The 21,291-nt window shown below is 45.2% G+C and overlaps 3 protein-coding genes across 6 annotated transcripts in view; 1 reads left to right on the top strand and 2 right to left on the bottom strand.

The window, feature by feature from the left end:
• The window catches only part of LOC107309087 (probable acyl-CoA dehydrogenase 6), a 67,333-nt gene extending 59,184 nt beyond the window's left edge, over positions 1–8,149 (bottom strand). The window contains exon 1 of one of the 3 annotated variants that reach the window (XM_015853554.1): positions 8,024–8,149. In XM_015853554.1, the coding sequence (XP_015709040.1) occupies positions 8,024–8,149 (126 nt within the window). Of the gene's footprint in view, positions 1–7,616; positions 7,723–8,023 lie in introns of those variants that run through there. The other 2 variants (XM_015853557.2, XM_015853556.2) reach the window with 2 other exon arrangements.
• A 103-nt stretch (positions 8,150–8,252) lies between these two features.
• Positions 8,253–10,830, bottom strand: LOC107309092 (guanine nucleotide-binding protein G(I)/G(S)/G(O) subunit gamma-11). The gene is made up of 3 exons (XM_015853565.1): positions 10,579–10,830; positions 10,322–10,425; positions 8,253–8,497 (listed from the first exon to the last, which is right to left on the bottom strand). The coding sequence occupies exons 2-3, from the start codon at positions 10,415–10,417 to the stop codon at positions 8,372–8,374; spliced, it is 222 nt and encodes a 73-aa protein (XP_015709051.1). The 5' UTR covers positions 10,418–10,425; positions 10,579–10,830; the 3' UTR covers positions 8,253–8,371.
• Positions 10,831–13,074: 2,244 nt separating this feature from the next.
• Positions 13,075–18,793, top strand: TFPI2 (tissue factor pathway inhibitor 2). Of its 2 annotated transcripts, none has more exons than XM_015853561.1 (5): positions 13,075–13,207; positions 13,284–13,463; positions 13,807–13,986; positions 15,195–15,368; positions 17,708–18,793. In XM_015853561.1, the coding sequence occupies exons 1-5, from the start codon at positions 13,126–13,128 to the stop codon at positions 17,806–17,808; spliced, it is 717 nt and encodes a 238-aa protein (XP_015709047.1). In that variant the 5' UTR covers positions 13,075–13,125; the 3' UTR covers positions 17,809–18,793. The 2 variants fall into 2 exon arrangements, with proteins under 2 accessions (XP_015709047.1, XP_015709045.1); XM_015853559.1 differs by having other exon boundaries at positions 17,705–18,793.
• The last annotated feature ends 2,498 nt before the right edge of the window (positions 18,794–21,291 follow it).

Genomic DNA, 21,291 nt, shown 5'->3' with positions numbered 1-21,291 from the left:
GTGGGCTTAAAAGTGAAGGATTTGGGAGCAGGGTCCAATATGGCAATGCTCTTTTCAACAGTGCCCAGCAACCTAACAAGGAACAATGGGCACAAACTGAAACATAGGAAATTCCATACAAACATGAAGAAAAACTTCTTTACTTTGAGGGTGACAGAGAACTGGAACAGGCAACTCAGAGAGGTTGTGGAGTCCTTTTTCTGGAGATATTTCAGGCCCATATGGATGCTTTCCTGTGCAACCTACTGTTATGAAATTGCTTTAGCAGAGGGTAGGACTAGATAATCTACAGAGGCCCCTTCCAACCCCTGTGATTCTGTGATTTAGAAGTGCCATGTCATACCAGGGTAGGAGGATTATTTCTGCTCTTAAATCAAGCTGAAATAATAATTAAATCTTTAAAGTAATATAAAAGATGAGTAAGTAAGCAATAAAGCACTAACAACATTTCTTCCTTGATTATATCCTGACAATTAGCAAAATGTTGACCTGAAAGAAAGGAGGTAACAGACCGTAGAGCCCTTTGCCTTTGACACCAGCAATAATTTAAGAGAATAATGAACAGATCACAGTACAGTATCTCTCCTTGTAATTGAATTCATAACCTCTGGCAGCAGTGAGTGCACACAACATTGCACAGTGCAGGCACTGCTGCCGAGGACAGGCAGTGTTTTCCCAAGGCTAAGAACTGAATGAATCAAGGTGACCAAGTCCATTGCACTGCCTATATGCACTACCAAAATACACCCATAGAAATCACCATGGGATGCACCAGCAGCACCAGAATGTGCTTTCCATCTGAATATCCCGTTAATCTTCTTTCTGAACGCAGCAGAAGCCATGAGCTGCCATAGCCATGGTCTATATCACCCAACCCAACCTGGCACGGCAGTGATGAGCTCAGGCCTGCAGTGGTTGGTACTTAAGACCGCTGCTGAGTACAAGCTCTCACACTTCAGCTCACTGTACTGTCTGTGATCTGCACTGATTATCATTTATTTTGCTTGCAAATGCACCAAATGCTTGACAGAATAAATAGTGGTACGTCAACCATGTTGATCAGGTATGCTATATATACCCCCTCCTGTGCATGTCGTCTCTTTCCCAAATAGGAAGTATGATAAAAGTTTGGGAGAAAAAGCCAATCCAGTTTAGCATTGTGAAGGTGGTTGAAAGGGGGCAGATAACACATCATTGCTAGCACCTCAAGGTCTTAGGACACTCCTATTTTTTTGTCCATTACTGCACAATAATGCACAGTGAACAGACCCAGCCTTTCTCCACTGCCTTTAGACATAGACATGACCAGACCTGAGCTTCCAGAGAAGCTGACAGTGGATTTAAAACCAATACTCATTAGGTTTATCAAAGGTGAAAACGGAGTGATCAAAAATAAATGTCCAAAATTGGAAGATGTGTTTAAAATTGATTAATTATAACACCAAAGGTCCTTTTTGTACCTTTAATTACGCTGTGCCACAGGCAACAAAGGACTCATGCAGTGTGCTGCAGCACTGGGTACCAAAGACTGCAAGATCAGCAAACACAGGAACAAATTGTTACTAAATTAATTTTTCCCTTTCCTAAAAGGATAAAAAAAATAGCACAGGGAAAAAACCCAGTGAAGTAAGATTTGGCAGCATCTCAAGATATAACAAAACATACCTGTCCTCATCTGTTATCTTTTCAGCCAAAAAACACACAGATTAGAAGTATAATGCAATTTCTTCTGCTTTATTCATTTGGCCGTAATGGACATGCTTCTGTTTAAATCATTGTGTTTCTTTCCTGTCAGAGACTGTTCTCTGCCATATACATAATACATAAAGCAGAGCTGATTATTGCTGCAGAAATTAAAATACTGCATATCCTTTAGTCCCATACAGTTTTTAATTTGGAGGGGGAAAAAAAAGTACATCTGATTCAACCACAAAGCTTTTGACTCTGCTTGCCTAAAACTTAAAAACCTACAAGTCTTATAGGGAGTGCAGGGCTGGGCAGAAGTACACACTGTCCCCTTGCCTACACTGAGCAGAAGGCAGCCTTTGTCACCCTGGCATGTATCATTACGCTGCAAAGAAAACAAAGGGTCCAGACCAGGACCTGGGAGCTGAGCCCAGCTTAATCTTTCCTGAGGAACAAGATGCTGAAAGACCAGCTATGATTGGGGAGGCACATGATCCCAGTTGACCCTCCTCCTTCCTGGCATTTTCCTCCCTGCCTGAAGGAACACACACACAGACAACCCCAACCCCTGCACACACCTGGGAGTTTTTGTAGTCCCTGCTCACTCACAGCCACTTCTTCAACAGGACCCATCCAAGAACATGGTGAAAATGGGAGGGTCCCAAGATTGCTTCTCGCTCTGGACTCCAAGAATTGCAAATACCATGCCAAAACCATCTCCCTGCAAAAGCAGGGAAGGAATACATTCACAAAGCCCCCCAAAATCAAGCAATCATTTAAGTGTTTATGATTAGTTCCAGGGAATTTCTCAATTTCTTTCTTTTGACCACAAACTGTGTTTATTTATTCCTGTGTCTCATTGATAGCATCTGCTGCATCCTCCATTCAACCACACAACAGGCAAATCAATACGCTATCAAATGAGTATTTCTCACCCTCGATACTCAACACAACAGGGTTTAAGCCATGTTGAGCTCCGTGTCCTTCTTGGACAAGAAATTCTGTTCCTTTTATCATGATGTTTTTGCAAAAACTATAAACTACTCTCCTGGGGATACAGAAAATACATTCACACTTCTAGTTCCATTGTATTCATGGATATACACGCCCCAAACACAAAAATATAACCAATGGATACTATCCAAGGAGAGACACATTAAATTACAATTTAAATCTGGGCAGAAAATAAGGCTTTTTCCTCATTACTGACAGTATTCCTCTACCATCTCTCCACACGTCAGGCTCCTCTGAATCTCTTAACTTTTAGAAATAAAACAGCACCTATTAGAAACAGAATGGGTTAGGAAACACAAAAAGATTTGGGAACAATACTTCAAATATCATAACTTTGATCTATTCAGCTATTCATTCCAAACATGTGCCATCACTGTGACTTACAAAGCTGCTAATGTACAAAACTTGTTTTCTTTCCCTCTTTTAGTCAGTAGGACATTTTGTGCTCACGTGGTATCATTATGGCAAAAACTAGATTAAAAAAAACCCTCCCTTTTCCACCTCCCAACAACTTTACTAAGTTCAGACTTGGCCACAGTGACCACAAATTATATTCTTAGGAACTATGATTATTCATATTTGGTTCTGGATTATAGCCCTGTGCGAACAAAGCAATTTATCTCACTGTGGCCATTCCAGACCACCTTTCCACTGCAAGTCATTAGGATGTCATGAAATAATATGATGGGATCCAATGTGAAAGGCACATGCGCCTGGATTTTGTCCATCTTTGCCACCCACACACCATTCTCCATGACAGGGCTCAGCATTTCATGCTGTTACTAAGCTGAAGTGCAGACTAGAATTTGGGTACTGTTAGAGATATTGGCTGTTCGGAGCAATGTAGTATGAAGCAATGGCTGGGCTGGTTTGTCCAGGCTGACAGACCTCCTTCTTCAAGAGATTTCAATTAGCAGAGCTTCCAGATGTTCATGGTGCTTTTTTAACACTCAACAAGTGGCAAAAAGCATCTCCTGTAGTACTCTAGGATTCCCAGAGCATCGTGTTCAGACACTGTGGTCCACATTGTGACAGAATCCTTGAGATAAAAGAGAAAATATTCAGTCCTAGGAACTGACTTTAACTTCACTGGTGCCTTCACCTTTTCTTTATCTTGTGTCACTGAAAGAGGAAAAAATAATTCTCTGGAGCTACTAAAAGAATGGCCCTGTACATGCCAAATTATGGAAACCCATCAGAGACTCACAACTTATGCCATTTTATGTATGTCCTGGAACTTAAACTATGCTCATCTCCATATCAGCTGAGTACCTAATAAGCCCAGGGTATCCTCACAGATCCAAACAGCTGACCTCACTGAAGGACTGCTAGTCCTGAATGCTGAATCATCAACTAAAGATTTGGACTGTCATCTCAACCACAAGAAGCTTACACAGAATCTACTTACCACATTGCTCCAGCATCATGGGAAACATTTCTATTCAGCATGCTCTTGTTCCATCTACTTTCCATTTTTTCCTTTTTCTTGTGGCTGGGATAAAGCTAAGCTGAAATAAAATGTTCCACATTTCTCTTTGGATGAGGTGAACAACAGAATTTTATCAGCTTCCCCTGGGAAAGGGCTGGTTTCTTCTCCAGAATAAAGGAGACATTCCTAATCTCCACTTCTGTCTTTGAAAATGGAATTACGGCACACATCCGTCTGCTTATCCCACTGCAAATTTCTAACTGCAATACTCACGGCCCTCCCAAATCTGCCTGAGGAGCAGCTCCATTGTCAAACACCATGGCATGACGCCCATACTAGTTTTCCCTGTCTCAAGGTAACATGGTATACTTTGAAGGCTACAGCACATAAAATGGCAGATTGGAGACAAGCTTGCTCTGCCTTACTGCTACAGACAAATCAAGGCATTAATTTTTTTTTATGACAAGCTATGAACTAATGACTGAAACCCACCTGAGGGAACACACACACCTCTGGTGGTGCTATCAGGGCTAATGACCTGGGACCTTCTATTCCTAAAGCAGGTTGATAAGCAACAGTTGTTGACTAGGCCCACAAGCCTGGCTGGAGGACAGAAAATAATACTAAGTAGCACATGAAGAATCTCAGAAGTCTCCTTGCAGCAATCCATCAGTGCTCATCTATCAAACCTGATACAGGCTTTTCTGCTCCTTTTGAGGCTTAATAAGAAAAAGAAATAATAAAAAAACAATCTATCCAGAACAAGGCAAGTTGAAAGAACAGCTTTCAGAGTACAATGACACCTAACTGGGAGCTGCCACGTTTATCAATGTGCCCCTGGGGCAGGGTTAAATTTACTCACACATTGTTACACTAACGGGACCTAATATGATTTAAAGAAAGCTACATTTCCTGAACGGTCATGGCACAACCTATGTAAATCACAGGCATTTGCTCAGTCACAAACTGCTTATTAAGATACAATTTAAATTGTCAGAAGTTCACAGCTGCATTGCCTACTCCTATCAGGTGTGACAATGATAAAGTATTATTGAATGTCTTTGGTGGTATTTCCTATTACAGTAGTATATCCCAGCCACCCAGATTACAACAAAAATCAACTATGAACACTTCGTTACATTATTGTCCAAAATTCTTGGCACTAGGAAAGGATATTTCTGTGTTTGTCTACACAGAAAGGGATCTGGCTTCAAAATGTTATAAAACGTTTCTGTGAGACACAAGATGACAAAGACTACTGCATATATCCCAGAATCTGGGAACTCTCTTTCCCTTACATAGATCCGTACAAAAGCTGTGAGGTTTACTAATGTCACATTCAACCGCCTCCCTTCTCAAACTTTGACCTCAAATGCATGACAAATACTGTATTAGAGATCCAAGTCACGTCTTTTGCAACTTCTGCTCTTTCCTCTCTCATTTTCTCTTTTGATTTAATGAGAAAGTGTTTTAAGTTATTTATTTGTAGTACCAGCAGCCAACGACTTTGCTGTTTCAGTGCTGGTTTTTGTGATTTGCTATAGAAGATGGACAAAACACCTCTAACTACAGTGCTCCAGCAGTAACAATAGTCACACTTCAGTGGTAATCTGCAGACTATCCAAAATAGCCGTATTATTTTGACAGAGAGTTTACAACAATTTTAATGGATATTTATAGTGAAAATTAGTGTTTAATCCAGCTCTTTTATGCTCCAATATAACGAGCACAACAGATAAATGTGTGTAAAATGATATCTCACCCAATACTATAATTTAAATACTGCATCAAATCGTAGAATACCAGTGCACTATAAGTATTGTTTAACAAGGTAAAGTTACGGTTTTTGATTTCCAAGAGGAAGGGTGGTGACCTATGAAGTAGTAAAGGAAACCACTCACGAGGTTATTTCAATACCCTTGCTAAAAATGGCTCCTGGAATTACAGGAGTCTCTTCCTCATCCTGCTCAGAACAATTGGAGAAGTACAGATCATTAAAAGTACATTAATTTAACAGATTTAAATAATAATAATAATAAAAGAAATGAAGTAAAAAAAAATAATAACAGTTTTCACTAATGGAATTGCAGTTTGCTTCTCTGATTTCAAGGCAGCTGCGTATGTATTAGCCTAGTGGAAAGAGTACCCCAAATTCAATAATCATTACATTTAAAACGCATTACAGATACTCAGTGGTCATTCTCTGCCATAGTGCTTACTTTCCAGTTTCTCTTGAGTTCACTGGGGTCGGTCTTAGCTTAGGCCAAAACAAACACTGACTGCTGGAAGCTTTAGAGTAAACAACATTAGACTGAATCTGATGTAAACTGGCAAAGATTATTTTTTTCTATATGATCTGACAGAAACTGAAATAAGGGTTATATAAGCCTCCTAGATTCCAGGACTAGGGGACAGTGCAGAAGTAGGGAACAGTGCAAGGTAGGTGACTTTGCAGACATACAGGCCTGTTACTGCGATAAAAGCAAAACAATCCTGTATTATTCACCCAAATGACAGAAGAGGATTCATCTTCAACCCTTTTACTGATCCTTTCCCTGCCAGCTCATTCCTGCTTTGAAGAATGTCCAAGAATTTAGATGAATGAAACTAATTTATAAGGAAGGCAGTCAAGCACCAGGTTTCTTTGTAGAACACGGAAAATGAACACGCTACTGCAAAAGTTCAAGGATAAGAGGCCTAACTTTAGCCATAGAAAGCTTGATGAATTAAATAGCCTTTGCAATATCCTGCTTTAACTCTGGAAGTATGAAAGTTAATTCCAAAAAAGCTCAAAAACAACCTGAAGAATTGTCTGAATCAGAAGTAGACCCAATAATCCCTTCTCCACATTAAACACAGAAAGAGGAGAAACTTGGGGAAAGGGTAAATTATCCATAAAAGTGTAAGACTCTTCAAGTCATTTTTAAAAGCTTCCATCAGATTCTTAACAGTACAGCTCCAAAGTTATATCAGTGATCTAACATTAGGACACCCAGAGTGCATTGCTCTTACAAAACTACAGTGCAGCACCAGCCAGGAGCTGAGCATTCACCTACAGGCAGATCAAGGACAGCACCCCACACTCCATCATGCCCATCTAGGAATGTACATCCTGCTCCAAATGAACTTCAGCAGATCGCTCACAGTTACACAGTTTAAAGACACTTCTCACACATGCAGCTTGTCTCACCTTGTCTTATCCTATCCCATTTCACCTGGTTCTGTTCTGTTTCATTTCATCCCATCTCATCTCATCCAATCCCACCCCATCCTATTCCATCCCACTGCCCCCACACCATCCCTCCCAATGGGTTCCACACCAAGGCTTTCTAACATTAAAAAAACCTAATTCTCTAACTTTGACATGCGTTGCTTAATTACACCACAGCCTTCTGCAGGTGACATTGACCTCACTGCTGGGAACACAGATAATTCACCACTGCCATCATTATTCGCAGAGTGGCATTCAACTTCCATTTGACCTTACCAGAAGTGTCTCCTTCTCTCGATTTATCATTCGGTTTCAAGGGGACCCAATTCTAGAAACACCACCGTGACAAACGGGCTCTGTTCCACATGCCCTTACACTTGGTGTCCACAGCCAGCGCTTACCCCGTGCTCTGCAGGGGCTGGGAGGGAACTGAGTGCTCTCCAGCTCTGTGCTCCAGACCTTCAGTTCCCACTCGGGCAGGCCAAGTTCCACCAACACCCCTCTTGTGCTCCCTCCCCACTCACAGGCAGCACAGCAGCCCAACCCCACTCGCACAAGTCCCCACAGTCCCGCTACCCGACTTTTAAAGTGAAAGGGGAGTCAGGCGGTGCCAACACGCCGCGCAGCACCCGGTGCAGTTTAACAGACAGGCCCCGCTGGCTGCCGGGCCGTCCCCGCGGTACCTTCCTGAGGGCCTCCCGCAAGGCGCCGTGCTGCGCCGTGTCTGCTACCCGCCCTCCGTGCCGCCGCCCGCCGCCATGCAGGGCCGCGGCCCGCACAGCCCAGCGCCCGCCGCCCCGCAGCGCCATGGCCTCCGCCGGCCGCTCCGCTCCGCCCTTCGAGCCCTCTCGAGTTACCGGCCCGAGCAGGAGGCGAACAGGTGGCGAGAGCGGAGAAGCGATGAGACCCTGCTTTCAGATTCATCCATTTATTTAAGAAAAAAAAGAAGAAAAAAGAAAAAAAAAATAAAGAACGACAGACAAAAACCGCTCCTGCGCTGCCGGACCAGGCCCAGCGGGCTGGGGTATTCCTCAGGCGATGACACAGCCGCCCTTCTCCTTGAAGGGGTTCTTGTCCTCCGGGACGCCCTTGACCAGCGGGTCTTCTCCTGAGCGCTCCTCGATGTAGTTCTTGATCTCCTCGGAGCACTTGGACACCTGCGGGGAGGACAGACACGTTGCCGGAGCTCATGCACTGCTCAGCAGCCAGGTGCTGAGCTCACACCTCTCCCTGTTTGCCCGCCCACTGGGTACCACAGGCCAGCACCATTGGCTGCTACACTGTTAAACTTCCAGCTCTTAAATCAGTCCATATAGTTGTATGAAGCAACACTCAGGATCAACATTTCAGCTCCACGACATGCTCTGTGTCTACAAAGCGTCTGTCACTTCCACTCACACCTCTCAGTTCCCTTCCTGTGGGACAGACGCTGTCCTCAGGTGTCAGGATCAGGGATGCCCCTAAGCACAGTTCCCAGCTCTGTGCCTGCCAAACCCACAGACACAACAGCGCAGTCAGCAACAGAATCCATCTGCTGCCAGGCCAACAGGGGCCATTATTTCTAATTTAAGGCTCCTCCATAATTATATCTTACTCCATAGGTAAAGTTATGCCAAGCGAGATGGTGAATTTACCCACTGTGTCACAGCCTCTGAGCCATCAGAAGTAGCTCAGGGTTAATCCTCAACCACAGGGTGCACAGAATAAGGCCTGACTACCTCTGGCTATGGTACCTACAGCACAGACTTCATGCTCACTGTGAAGCTTTTGTAGAGTGCAGAGGTGAAACTGAGGATGCTGACTATGCTTCACTGCAGATGGTTTCAAAATACAGTTCCCTAAAATCTTTTGGTTTATTAGAATATATGGACTAAATATGAGAATATTTAGACTATTCAGAATATGTAAATATATATTTATTTACATCAGGAGTTTTAAACTCTTATTAAGAAAATTAAAATCTATACATTCTGCAGAGTATTTCAGGAGCTTGGGAATGCTCTGAGGGATGATCTACGCCCCTGTAGTACTCAGATGTGCAGCCCTTAATACTTCTGGATCCATAGGCCATAACATCTACAACCACTGCCATTTAACTGACGCCTAAAATGCAATGAGGCGCTGGCACAGGCTGCTCAGAGAAGCTGTGGGTGCCCAATCCCTGAAGTCATGCAAGGCCAAGTTGGCTGGGGCCCTGGGCAGCCTGATGTGGTTGGGTGGCAACGAACCCTCAGCAGGGGGTTGGAACTGGGTGGGCTTAAAGGTCCCTTCCAAGCCAAGTCCTTCTGTGATTCATTCTATGAGTCTGTTATAATTGTGGCTTTCTTACTTAGTTGGCTGTGCACCTAGACCTAATAGACAGAAACAATTCCACTCATCCCCTAATATAAACTCACTTTTAGTCTGAAATGAAGAGTTTGTCTAGATGTATTTTTTTTTCCCTGTTGGCATATGGATTTAAAACATACAGAAGAAAAAATAAGTTTCATCACAGAGCAATATCAATGGTGTTCTTCCATTTATAGAAAATGTGAAATAATACAACAATAAAAACCACTGGAAACTATTCACCTGTGGAAAGAAATTGTGACGGAAAGTATAGTGCTCCCATCGAACACAGCGGGACAGAACTCGGCTATGGGGCACCAACCCCTCAGAGTCTACCCTTCGCCCGGGGTAGCCCCGCTGGCCACCGCACCCCCAACGCCCCGGTGTCTTTTACATAGGAGAGGAATTCTGCCTCCCCCGGCTCGGCTGCTGGGCAAGAGCCGTCGGTTAGAGCTCAGCGCTCCTCTCCCCGCTGCGGGGCCCCCATCACCCCCGCGCTGCGCCAGGACGGGTCCCTCCCGCTCCGCCCCGCCGGGCTCCGCACGGGGCTGCCCGCCCGGCACCGCCACCGCCCGACGGCACCGCGCCGGGGCTGCCCGGCCGCCCCCCGCCCCAACCTCAGCCCCCGGCCCGCCCGGCGGCCCCTCGCTCACCGGCTGCCTCTCCAGCTTCACTTCTTTACGGAGCTGCTCCACTTCCATTTTCAGTTTGTCCTTCTCGCTCAGATCCTCGATGTTGATCGCCGGCATGGTGTGCGCTGCCAGAGCGCGGAGAGAGGGAGGGGAGGAGGGAGGGAGGACAAAGGGTTACCGCTGGGCAGCGAGGCCGTCGGGCCCGGAGCCCCCGGTAGGGCGGTGGGACGGTGGGACGGTGGGACGGCCGCCCCCGGCCCGCCCCCGGCCTCACTCACCCGGTGCCGCCGGGCTGCTCCGCGGCGACCGCTTCCTCCCCACCGCGCCGGGCACCCTGCCCCGCGCCGCCCGGCCTTTAAACTCTGGATTAATCCCCTCTAATCGGATTACGGCCCGCCCGGCCCCGCTCTCGGGACGTTCACACTGCGGGGCTCCAGCGCCCCGCACCCGGAGGGCTGCCGGCACTCGCCCCCCTCCTCGCCCCGTGTGGCAGAGGCAGCCGGGGGCTGCCCAGCGCTCAGCCCTCTACTCTGCTCCTCCTGTGCCTCAGTGCTGCGTGGTCGTGTGCCACTGGCGTGCTGAGAGGTGAACTGGTCGCAGCAGGTGCTTTTCTTGCGCACATTCCCCCAAAGTTCTGTGTTAAAACTACAGGCAGATCAGACTGAAAAGCAGAGAGGTGAAGGAACAGCTGTCGGGTCAGGCTGCCGGTGGGACACAGAGCTCTGCATGCCACAGCTGTGCTGTGCTGCACAGAGCACCTGGGGTCCTGCAGCTGTGCTGGGGATGGGGTACACTCGGAGTGGTGGGTTCAGAAAGCACAAGAAGGACTTATGAAAGCCCCCTGTGCTTGCATATACTGCTGAGATCCAGACCCTGAGCAGAAAGTGCACTCTATGCAACAAGTGTCCCTTCACCCTGTTTGTGCCCTGGCACCCGTGCTCTTGGCAGCTGCGTTCATATGATGCTAACAGATGTGGATTCAGCACAGCCACAGCCCTTCACACCAAGCAAAGCTGCAGGCCTGCTCTCCCTTTGGGTGGGCCTGAGCAAACCCATTTGGTTTTCAGAACCCGAAATGCCCCTTTAGGCAGTCATTCCCACACCCTCCTTCCACATCTGGCTATAGCCACAAGGACACTTGTCATATACATATAGCCACAAGGACACTTCAACCTAGATTTAGGTTGGATGTGAGGGGGAAGTTCTTCAATAGGAGAGTGTTTAGACCCTGGAACAGGCTGCCCAGGGAGGTTGTGGATGCCCCGTCCTTGGAGGTGTTCAAGACCAGGTTGGACGGGGCCCGGGGCAACCTAATCTAGTAAATGTGGAAGTTTGGTGGCCCTGCCAGGCAGGGGGGTTGGAACTACGTGATCCTTGAGGTCCCTTCCAACCCAGGTCATTCTGTGATTCTGTGATTCTGTGACACTACCTGCCCCTCTCCCACCCACCAGATGTAAGCAGTACAGCTTATAGTACTTTACAGGGCAGTACAGTACAGGGCAGCACAGCCCTTGCAGGGAGCATGGAGTGGGTGCAGAGAACGGTGTGGTAGAGGAGGGCCAGAGCTGAGGGCTGCTGGTGGGAGCATCATAGCCCAGTTCTGCTGACTGTAGCTAGTGCAGGCTCTCACCACTCGCTGTTAGTTGCTCCTCAGGTTCATATGTTTTTACAAATACCTGCCCTAATCTAAGTGAACTTTGTTGCTGTTACAGCAGAGAAGCAGCTGAGTAAATGCCACACCGTGCTGCAGGGCTGATGGATAGACGGCTTTAATTCAAACTTTGTTTTGTATGTGTGCATGCACAGAGGAAATGGAAAATGGTATTAGCATGACAGCACTCGTTTTGCTGCTATTGTTTGAGGTGGCATTTCAATGGCTTCCTGTGCGATTCCGACAAAATCCAATGAAAGCTAAAGGACATCAGTCTGATTGTATAGAAATCACCTGAGAGTTCCCTATTATTAGAAAAATGGCCTTTTTGGTTGGTGGTTTTTGTTATTTTTTACTGGAAATAGAAAATGTGGTTGGTCTTTTTTTCCTACTGGAGGAACTGAAGCTTTATTACCATCATTGCGCTTAATAAGTTTACCCAGAAATGAGGACATGCTACTAATGGCTGTAACAAGATCCTGACATACAGCAGATACGTCCCATGATGATGCCTCACACCACACCAGGATTTTATTCGGTTCTAGGTGTAGTTTTGTGTGTGTTTTTTTCTATGTTTCTGTGTTTTAACTAAAGACGCTTCTTATTCTTGAGCAAATGGGAGACTTTTGAAGAAAAACAAGAGCAGCCATCTGGGTTTTGGGGGGTTGAATTTGCTCCTCTTTCTCGCATTTATAAAATCAAAATCCAGTCAGGAGCAGGCCGGCTCGTTCCCTAGTGCCCGTGGTGCCGGGGCAGCTGAATGCGGCCGGCTGTAGGGTGGTTTTGCGGAGCCCCGCCGGCTGCTGCCGCCCCGCGCCCGCCTCGGGCTCCGCCGAATACGTCGCGGATCCGTCATTACCAGGAAATTACCTTGGTGCCCCGTCCCGTAACACGGCTGTGGAGCCCCGCCAAGCCCCCCGCAGCTCCGGCGGAGCCCCCCCCCCTCCGCCCCCGTCCCCGGGGCTCACGCAGGCGCGCGCCCCGCCGCGCCCCGCTGCCGACCTGCTGCCCCGTGAATCACCCCTTCCCCTCCCACCACATGCGCAAGTAGGGAGGCGGCCCGGGGAAGCCGTGGCGGCGCATATAAAGCGCTGCCGTCGGGCCGAGCAGCGCTGACCGCTCTCGGGACCCTATTGCCGGCCATCCCTCCCTCCCTCCCGCCCGCCGCCGCGACATGGCCGCCGGCCGCCGCCTTCCGCTGCCCGCGCTGCTGCTGCCGCTGGCCTGTGCCGCCCTGGCGCCGCGCGGCCTCACAGGTAGGAGCGGGGCAAGGGCGGTGCCCGGGGCCGCCACCGCGAAGGTGCCGTCAGCCCCGGCCTTGTGTCTCCGCAGAGAAGCAGCGCTCCTGCCTGCTGCCCCCCGACGACGGGCCGTGCCGAGCCCTGGTGCCGCGCTGGTACTACGACAGGTACACGCAGAGCTGCCAGGAGTTCAGCTACGGCGGCTGCCACGGCAACGCCAACAACTTCCTCAGCTACGACGACTGCGAGAAGAGCTGCTGGACCATCAAGAGTGAGTCCCGAGCAACCACAGCCCCTGGGGTGTGGGGGGCATCGCGCCTGCGGAGCTGCATCGACCTCTATGCAGGGAGCTGGGTCAGAGGGGACCGTGCAGGATGTACCACCTTCCTTAGAATCTTAGTATTACAAGTGTCTAATTAATGCATCGGACTCCTGTAAAGCTTATGCTGTGGGACAAGCTGGGTTTTGCTACGGTTGGCACAGGTGCACTCAGTGCCCTGTGCTGTTGGGATGGGGGCACAAAGGGTTTGTTTTACTGAGGATGCAGTGCTGTGCTGTTGGGATGAGGGCACGTAGGAGTGGTTTTACTGACTGTGAAACTCTTCTTGTTGCAGAGGTGCCCAAGCTCTGCCGAATGGAGGCTGATACAGGGCCCTGCCGAGGATACATAAAAAGATACGCCTTCAACTTGAGTTCAATGAGGTGTGAGGAGTTCATCTACGGGGGCTGCTACGGGAACGGCAACAACTTCAGGGACCTGCAGTCCTGTGTGGATCACTGTCTGCCAGAGAAAAGTAACGGTTGTTCCAAATCTTTAATAAACTAGATGGTTTGAAAGCGATATGAAGATGATACTTTATTTGGTATTTTGCTCTAGATACTTGCACCTTGGTGCTTTTTTAAAACTTCTGTAGCACAGATGCTTATAGTTGCCTTCAGGTTGTGGTGTGTGGCTGCTCTCACCCGCCTTTTACTGAGAATGTTCTATTACTCTGATATAGTGACTTTAAATTTGAACACAGCTACACCCAGCCGGCCTCTTGCCTTCTAGGGAGCTGTGCACCTGTAAGCTGAAGGGCAGTGAGGTGAGAGATCTGTGCTGGGGCAGATGTCTAAGGTGTTGTGGCTGTCATGGTCGGGAAGGTGATGTCCTGATATATGCAGAGGTGCCTTTATGAATTCAAGCCTGGGGGATGCTGTTGGGAGTGCTGAAAACTCCACACCACTTAATTCAAGTACTGATGAAAGACTTTTTGCCTCATCTGGTGTGGATCTTCCCTGCCTCTCTGTACCAACTTTTATGAGGAGAGAGGATAATTATGAGGATATGACTGTAGATGAATGTTTTCATAAACACCTGATTAATACCTATTGCAGGACAGTGCCTTTGAAGAACAGAGAGATACTAGAATGTTGTTGCTGCCTATGCTTTACTAGTGCTCGATGAGGTAGTTATTCCTGGTCAATGAGAGATTGTCACCATTCCCTTAAGCAAATGGTGAATTATTTTAAATTTCTGTTAGTGAAAGGTCTCCAGCAACAGAAGATTTTGTTAAACGTTCTTGTGAAAAATGTGGTGGGGTTTTGTACTTCTTGCAGCAAGTGGGTAGGATTTACCAGCAAAACTGTGTAGCAGGGAGAAAGTAAATAGTGCCTTTCTCACCTACAGAGTAGTTCCACAGGAATTGCTATTTGATTCGTGTTAACATGGAATCAGACTGTCTCCCATGAACATTTCTGCACTCCCAAATACAGCACTGCATTTGGGAAAAGCAGATGAATTTCACTTGTGGACTACTGAGCTTGTTTTCTGGGACTGCCTGCTGCTTTCTCCAATGTATAACTCATAGGAATAGGATTCAGTAACTCTCTGAAGTCATTGCTAACACTCACGACAGTTCAGTGGGAGCAATAGGTGTTTAGCAACCAAACTGATTGCAGGGTAAGTTTTAATATGTTAAACATAGAGATTATATAAATGATCTCCTTTTTCTTTTTCAAGCTGGTCCCTTGTTATGCTATAGCCCAAAGGATGAAGGCTTGTGTTCCTCTTCAGTGACCCGTTATTACTATGATTCCACAAGTAAATCATGCAAGGAGTTCAAGTACACTGGCTGTGGTGGAAATGCCAACAACTTTGTTACTGAAGTAGACTGCTACAATGTCTGTAGAAAAGGTAAGATTTCTTGGTGTTTTGTCAGTCAGAAGCAGATAAACCAATCCATGTACCAGCACTGGGTGCTCAGTGTGTTCTTCTACTCACTGTGTTTTTTGCAAATATACACATTTTACAGCTTGGACTCAGTATTCTCAAAGGAAGGGAAAACTGAAATGCAATGTTGAATTGCTCATACAAGAAAAGTGTAATGTGTGGTGGTTGCACCATTCTTAATTTTTAAATGAAATGAGGAGAAAGGCACACACAGAAAGACTGTTTAATTTAGTAGTGCCCACAAGGAATCAGTATTTAAACTGTTCGGTACCAGCAACAACACTAATTAAGGGTTTGCTTTCTTCCTGACTCTTTAAAGTGGGATTAAAGCAAGTTGTGAAATCAATATACATTTTTCTTGAGCATTTTTAGCAGCTAACATCCTCTCTTGATTCTCTGCTACCTGTTCCCATTTCTCATTCCCATTGCTGAAGATTTCTGCTTCATCCCTTGTGTTGAATCTGAGGTCGTGGGGGGGGGAGGGTTGAGGATGATGGTGTTTTTTTTTTCCTCAATGATTTTATTCAAATCAGCTATTTGTCAAAGTCAAAACAGCTGTGTTGTTATCTGCAGAAATATGTTCAGACCCACTATTGTAGATCTAATAGTCTGATTTATTTGATATGTAAATCTGTGTGAGAGAGGAAAGCATAATTAATGCAAATCTCCAGAACAGTCAGGAAGCAGACACAGCACAAAACTTAAAACAAAAACCAAAAAAGCCCATTATACTAAGGGGGAAAAATTAGGGCTGTGTCTAACATACACTTTGCCTTTGGAAAACAACGACAACAAAAGCCCATTTCTGTTTTAAACATGAGACACTTACAGTGCCCAAGTACAGCTGTATTTAAGGTGTGTGGAAGGCTTAAGTCGGGAGATGATTATCCAGTTCTGGGCTTGAAGGTCCATGGCTATTGAAGCTGTTAGTTGAAGAGCTGTGAGTGCTGACCCTTGGAAGTAGAAATATTGCCTGCCAGTTACTCATGGCAGTACTATTTCTGTGGCGTACCGCTCTGACTGTGTCTCTTCCATTCTGGCATTATAAGGGAGACACTAATGGTGTGCAAGTCTATTAAAGATGCCTATGATTACCTAATTTGAATCTACTACGCCCTGGAAGTGGTAGGGCCAGGCTACAGCCTAAGCATGCAAAAGGAGAGGAGGAAGGAGATCGCCTCTTCAGCATCTTGCCCTCTGCCCCTGCATACACCCAGCCACATCCACGCTGGGGGCTCTCCTCTGCACCCTCTTCATAGAGATGAAGGGCACAAAGAAAAGTTATCTGTCTTGTTATTAGTGCAACAGATAGGAAGACCCAAAGGATTGGTTCTAACCTGTGCATTTCAAAATTCAGTAAGGTGTGGTCAACTAAAGCTCATCGTTAAGGGCATAATTAGTGTTAATTAATGTACATATACATTTCTATAGCTTGGGAGTGTACAGCAACATTAAGTAAATCTTTAAGGCAACTTAAATCTACTCTTCTCCCCTTCCCAAAGTTCACCTCCCTAGTATCTTTCTTGTAACCTTTTGGAATCTAAAGCTGAAATCAGTTAACCTCTCATATGTGTATATGCAACTGCTGTTTAACTCGATCTGTAGCTCTTGGAATTATAAGGTACCTGAATAATTTCATTTCAAAAGACTAGAGTAGAAAATGGTTTCAGTCAAAGCAAATGAATTGGAAACTGGATTCAGGGCTCTATGTGCAGATAAACAGGCAATGTGGTGGAAAAGATTTTTCAATCAGCTTTGACAGGTGCTGGCTTTCAGAACTATACTCACATGCTTAGTGTGGCTTTTGTAAGCTCTTCTGGAAATAACCCTAACTGCTACCTTGGACAATTCTGCAGCATCTGTGTGGAAAGCCTGTTCTGTAAGGAGCCCAGATGATTTTACCTTCTTTCCACTTCCCACAGACACTAGTTATAATTAGACTTTGCCCTTTTGTTGCTCAAAGAAATGAAGCAGTAGTTTTCTTTTTTACTTTTGCGATTAGTGAAGGGTGTACTTCCATTCTGGTACTGCTGTGGGGCAGCTAGAATATAGTCTTGCATTCTTCCTCAGGAAAAGAACAAACAGCAAAAACAGAGTTCAGTGCCATAGTAGATGCACTGGAAACCTGTGTGTGAGAATCAAGTATCCAGAACTCATTTTACAGTTTCTGACGTGGCTGTTATTATTGGGTTCAACTGGATTAATAGCATAATAAATAATAAAATGAAGCCGCCCAAGCAATGGAGAGTAATAACAACTTGGTCATTCTGCTTTGCTGACTTCTTCCTTTACTTTCTTAGCAGGGAGTCAGAAACCAACCATCAACAAGCCAAGAAATCTACTCCGCAGAAAAATGATAAGGAAACTGATCAAAAAGCCTCAGACACGTAACCCAAAGTCTTAAATCTAACGTGCCCTTGAGTGTTTGAAACACTTTGACCCTTTATTTTTCTTTTCTGTATTATAGTTTTCCACACAGTTTTATACGTTGACATATAGTTCTGTCTTTCAGAACTGCTTGTTTTCCAACTTACTTTTTATAAAGGACTGCGTTTAATAGAAGCAGAATGAACCTAATTCTGGTTCTTCTTCTACTCTGTTGTATTCACAGTAATACTTTGCCAGATATTTAGATTTCCATGTTTTTATGGGGGATTATTACTACTGCCTTGGGAGAAGATTTCAGCTGTTAAAAATGAGTTTGAAAAACGTTGCCTTAGTGACACTAAGGGGAATACAAAGCAAAGTCTCTGCAGTGGAATTTATTTTTTTATTACTATTATTTTTTTGCATCTTCTGCTTTCTAAAGAGAGGGAACCTTTTAGAAGTGTGTTCAGAGGTCCTTAGCCCTGCCATTTCACGCATTTTGGCACTGTCATTTCAGTGACCCTTTACAGTCACATTGATAGTAAAACCTTTCAGCCTTTGTAACAAGAAATATAAACATAAATCTGGTTCATCCCACAGAAGAGAATTGGGATTAGGGATATTTTGACAAATGCTCTGACAAAGATAATGAGTGACCTGCCTTAGTATTTAAAGGAAAGTATAGATGTTACTTAGCTGAAATGTCAAACATCATGACAATATCACACTCCAGATCCTCTTGTGACATAAATCAGTGTTTTTTCTTTAATTAAACACACTGAACATATCTGTTGAGGGTCTTAATAGTGATGTTTACTGGTTGTGTTTAAAAAAAAAACAACAGAAGCTTCTGCGAATCTCACATAGTCTGAGGCACCGTTGTATTTCTTGTGTTAGATTATGCCTATGGCAATATTATTGCACTTTTATGTTTGAGCCATGTCTGAATTTCAATTCATTTCACCCACAATGTTTTCTAATACGGATTGATATGTAATATTAATAAATTTTTTGGAAGAGCTTGTTTTCTTTTGTGTGATTCTGTTAATTACCCTGAATGACCTGCACACACCAATATGTGTTATGGAACTTATTATCTATTACTTATGACTAGTAGAGCTTAGTTGTCTCTTAAATCACTTCCTCATGCTGAAGTCTTCATGTGAAGAAAGCCATCGACCTGCACTGATGTCATTCATCCATGGCAGTTTTTACAGCTCAGTTGGGCTCCTTTAGGAGCTGCTGTTGAAGGGGTGCTTGGCTCAGGTGACTCTGCTGCTGGCTGTCCTGTCTGATGCTATGCTGCCTGATTAGTGTTTGTGAGGGTGGTGGGCTGAGATGTGAAATTCCTTTTGGTTCCAGCTGGAAGGTTTCAGGTGCCTGCTTTATCTCCATTTCAGTGAAGGAAGGTAGTAGGAAAACTAGCCAAGGTTTGTTTTTAATTCTGATTTTTCTCTCATCTCTCTGCTTGCAACTGAAGCAGTAAACTGCTTGCTGTAGTCCTCCTGCCACTCCATTTCTGGTACTTAATCTCAAAAGGAACTACAGTATTTTGGTGGATCTTTCATCCTAGCCCTGTCCTGTGACTCAGCCCTTAGTCGAGGTGAGTCTGGGCTGTGCTGACCTGGCACTGTCAGGATTTCAGTTGGGGCTGCTCTGGCCTTGAGGGTGATTACAGCTCCCTGAAGGAGACAAAACACGCTGCCCAATGGATGCTGCCCCCATCCCTTTTCTCAGATTGTGAACTTCGTCTGCTCCTGGTACAAGCAGCCCACAAGTATCCCTCTTGAATGCCTGGCACCATAATTTGGGATGCCCCAGCTGCATTTGTTATGGCTTGCAGACAGGTTTGGAGCTCATTTCAGAAGTTGTAATTGAGTTTAACTGCTTTTTAACTGGAGAGGATGGCTCTCCTTCAGCAGCATTGCTCTGGGAAATAATCTGCCTTAGAAACGGGCAGTAGTGTGTGGCCTGTGCCACCTCCCAGCCCAGCAGTAGCAGTTGCAGGCCTCTGCAGTGTAGCTCTCCCTGTGCTCTTTCTGAAACATTCCAAGTCCAAGGGCCTGTTTTTAGGCTACACCATTGAAATATCAGAGGCTTAGGTTTGAATCTACCAACCTAGTACCAAATAATTTAAAACATTTTTTATTCTTACAGGGTTCCCTAATAGAGCAAGATGGAGGCTGTGACAATTTCTTTCATCCCCTCTTCTACTATTCCACCTCATAAAAGTCCTACTTTATTTCCAGGTAAATGCCTCAAACTCCACCTCTTGTTTTCTCTATCTCTTTATTTAAGAATTTTAGCTGCCACTGTGCTGCCTTGTTTGATGTGCTTAGGTTACTCTGGTATCCCTCCAGACTCCTGCTGTGGCTTTGACTAACCTAAATAATTCCCTATTATCTACAGCATTTTATATGACTCATGACTTACTTCCTTTTTCAGCTTGCTGATGAAACAGCAGTGGCCCAAGGTTGGGTCAACTGTTAGCGTTTTGCCACGTTGAAAATTATTGCTGCTCACACCATCTTGCAAATTAACTTTTATTATAGTAGCCAATGTCCAGCAGCTGCTATAGTGTGTCACGGCGCAAATTTCTGCTGCAGAGGAGGGAAGCAACGATTATAATCAGTTGGGTTCATCTTGTCTTGCGCAGGTAGACTTCCACAGAAGCTCATGACTAATGATTTACATGGAACAGTCATACCTGCTGCTTAACAGCAGCTGTTGAAATAAGCTGATTTGACTAAATGCCATTGCAAACATGGTCACTGTTCTTTAACTTTCCTTCGCAGTCCGCAATTCTGGTTCTTTTCTTAGTGGTATCTTGTGAAGAAATGCATCAAGATTCCATAAAGAGGAAAATTTGCATTTGTTCTTTTTCCTTAGTCTGTGGCAACACTCAGGGAACGGCTTTGCAAAGTATCAAGATCAAAATGGCAGTCAGTTGGTGTTGTGTTGCTGGAGTTGGATTTCCTGCTGACAGAAATGTCTCCATTCCTCTACTGATCCTTCAGCTGAGGAGATGGAAAATGTGGAATGCTTGAATGAACAGTTGTTCACAAGACACAGTGGGCCACGTTAATCTGTGGACTTGCATCTCAATCACAGGTGACGGATTTGATTCTTAAGCCTAAGGTCAGCCATATGTTGAGGGCAGCTCTCTGTTATTCAGGCAGTGACCAGAAAACTGCTGCACTACATAAACGTGGTTGTGCAAAACTGGAAGAACCACAACGCAGATGTGCCAGAATTCTTGAATATTTACTTTAGTGTTACCAAAAGCAAAATCTACCTCATTATCTTTCTAGAAAGCTTTGTATTATTACATATAACTATCACTGTTGGTAATTAGCTCAGAGATACTTGCTTCTGTTGAAACAAGCCTCGTTTTTTATGGTGGTCCTGTATTTAGTAACGTCTCTTCATCTGATAAATTACTTAATTGCTGAGGAGAAGATGTATTAATCATAATATATAAAGCCTAATGAACAACAGTGATATTAAAAAATCCAAGTAA

The sequence above is a fragment of the Coturnix japonica genome, chromosome 2, assembly GCF_001577835.2.
Source record: "Coturnix japonica isolate 7356 chromosome 2, Coturnix japonica 2.1, whole genome shotgun sequence".
NCBI lineage: Eukaryota > Metazoa > Chordata > Aves > Galliformes > Phasianidae > Coturnix > Coturnix japonica.
Note: the sequence above shows the minus strand (reverse complement) of the source record. Positions and strands in the feature narration are given on the sequence as shown.

What these genes read in the sequence shown, in the direction of transcription:
- LOC107309092 (XM_015853565.1), bottom strand. Translation starts at nt 10,417, where the DNA reads ATGCCGGCGATCAACATCGAGGATCTGAGCGAGAAGGACAAACTGAAA. An exon ending in TGAAGCTGGAGAGGCAGCCG is followed by an intron (nt 8,498 to 10,321) that starts GTGAGCGAGGGG and finishes TCCTCCCCGCAG; the next exon opens with GTGTCCAAGTGCTCCGAGGA.
- TFPI2 (XM_015853559.1), top strand. Translation starts at nt 13,126, where the DNA reads ATGGCCGCCGGCCGCCGCCTTCCGCTGCCCGCGCTGCTGCTGCCGCTG. An exon ending in GAGCTGCTGGACCATCAAGA is followed by an intron (nt 13,464 to 13,806) that starts GTGAGTCCCGAG and finishes TTCTTGTTGCAG; the next exon opens with AGGTGCCCAAGCTCTGCCGA. An exon ending in TCACTGTCTGCCAGAGAAAA is followed by an intron (nt 13,987 to 15,194) that starts GTAACGGTTGTT and finishes TTCTTTTTCAAG; the next exon opens with CTGGTCCCTTGTTATGCTAT.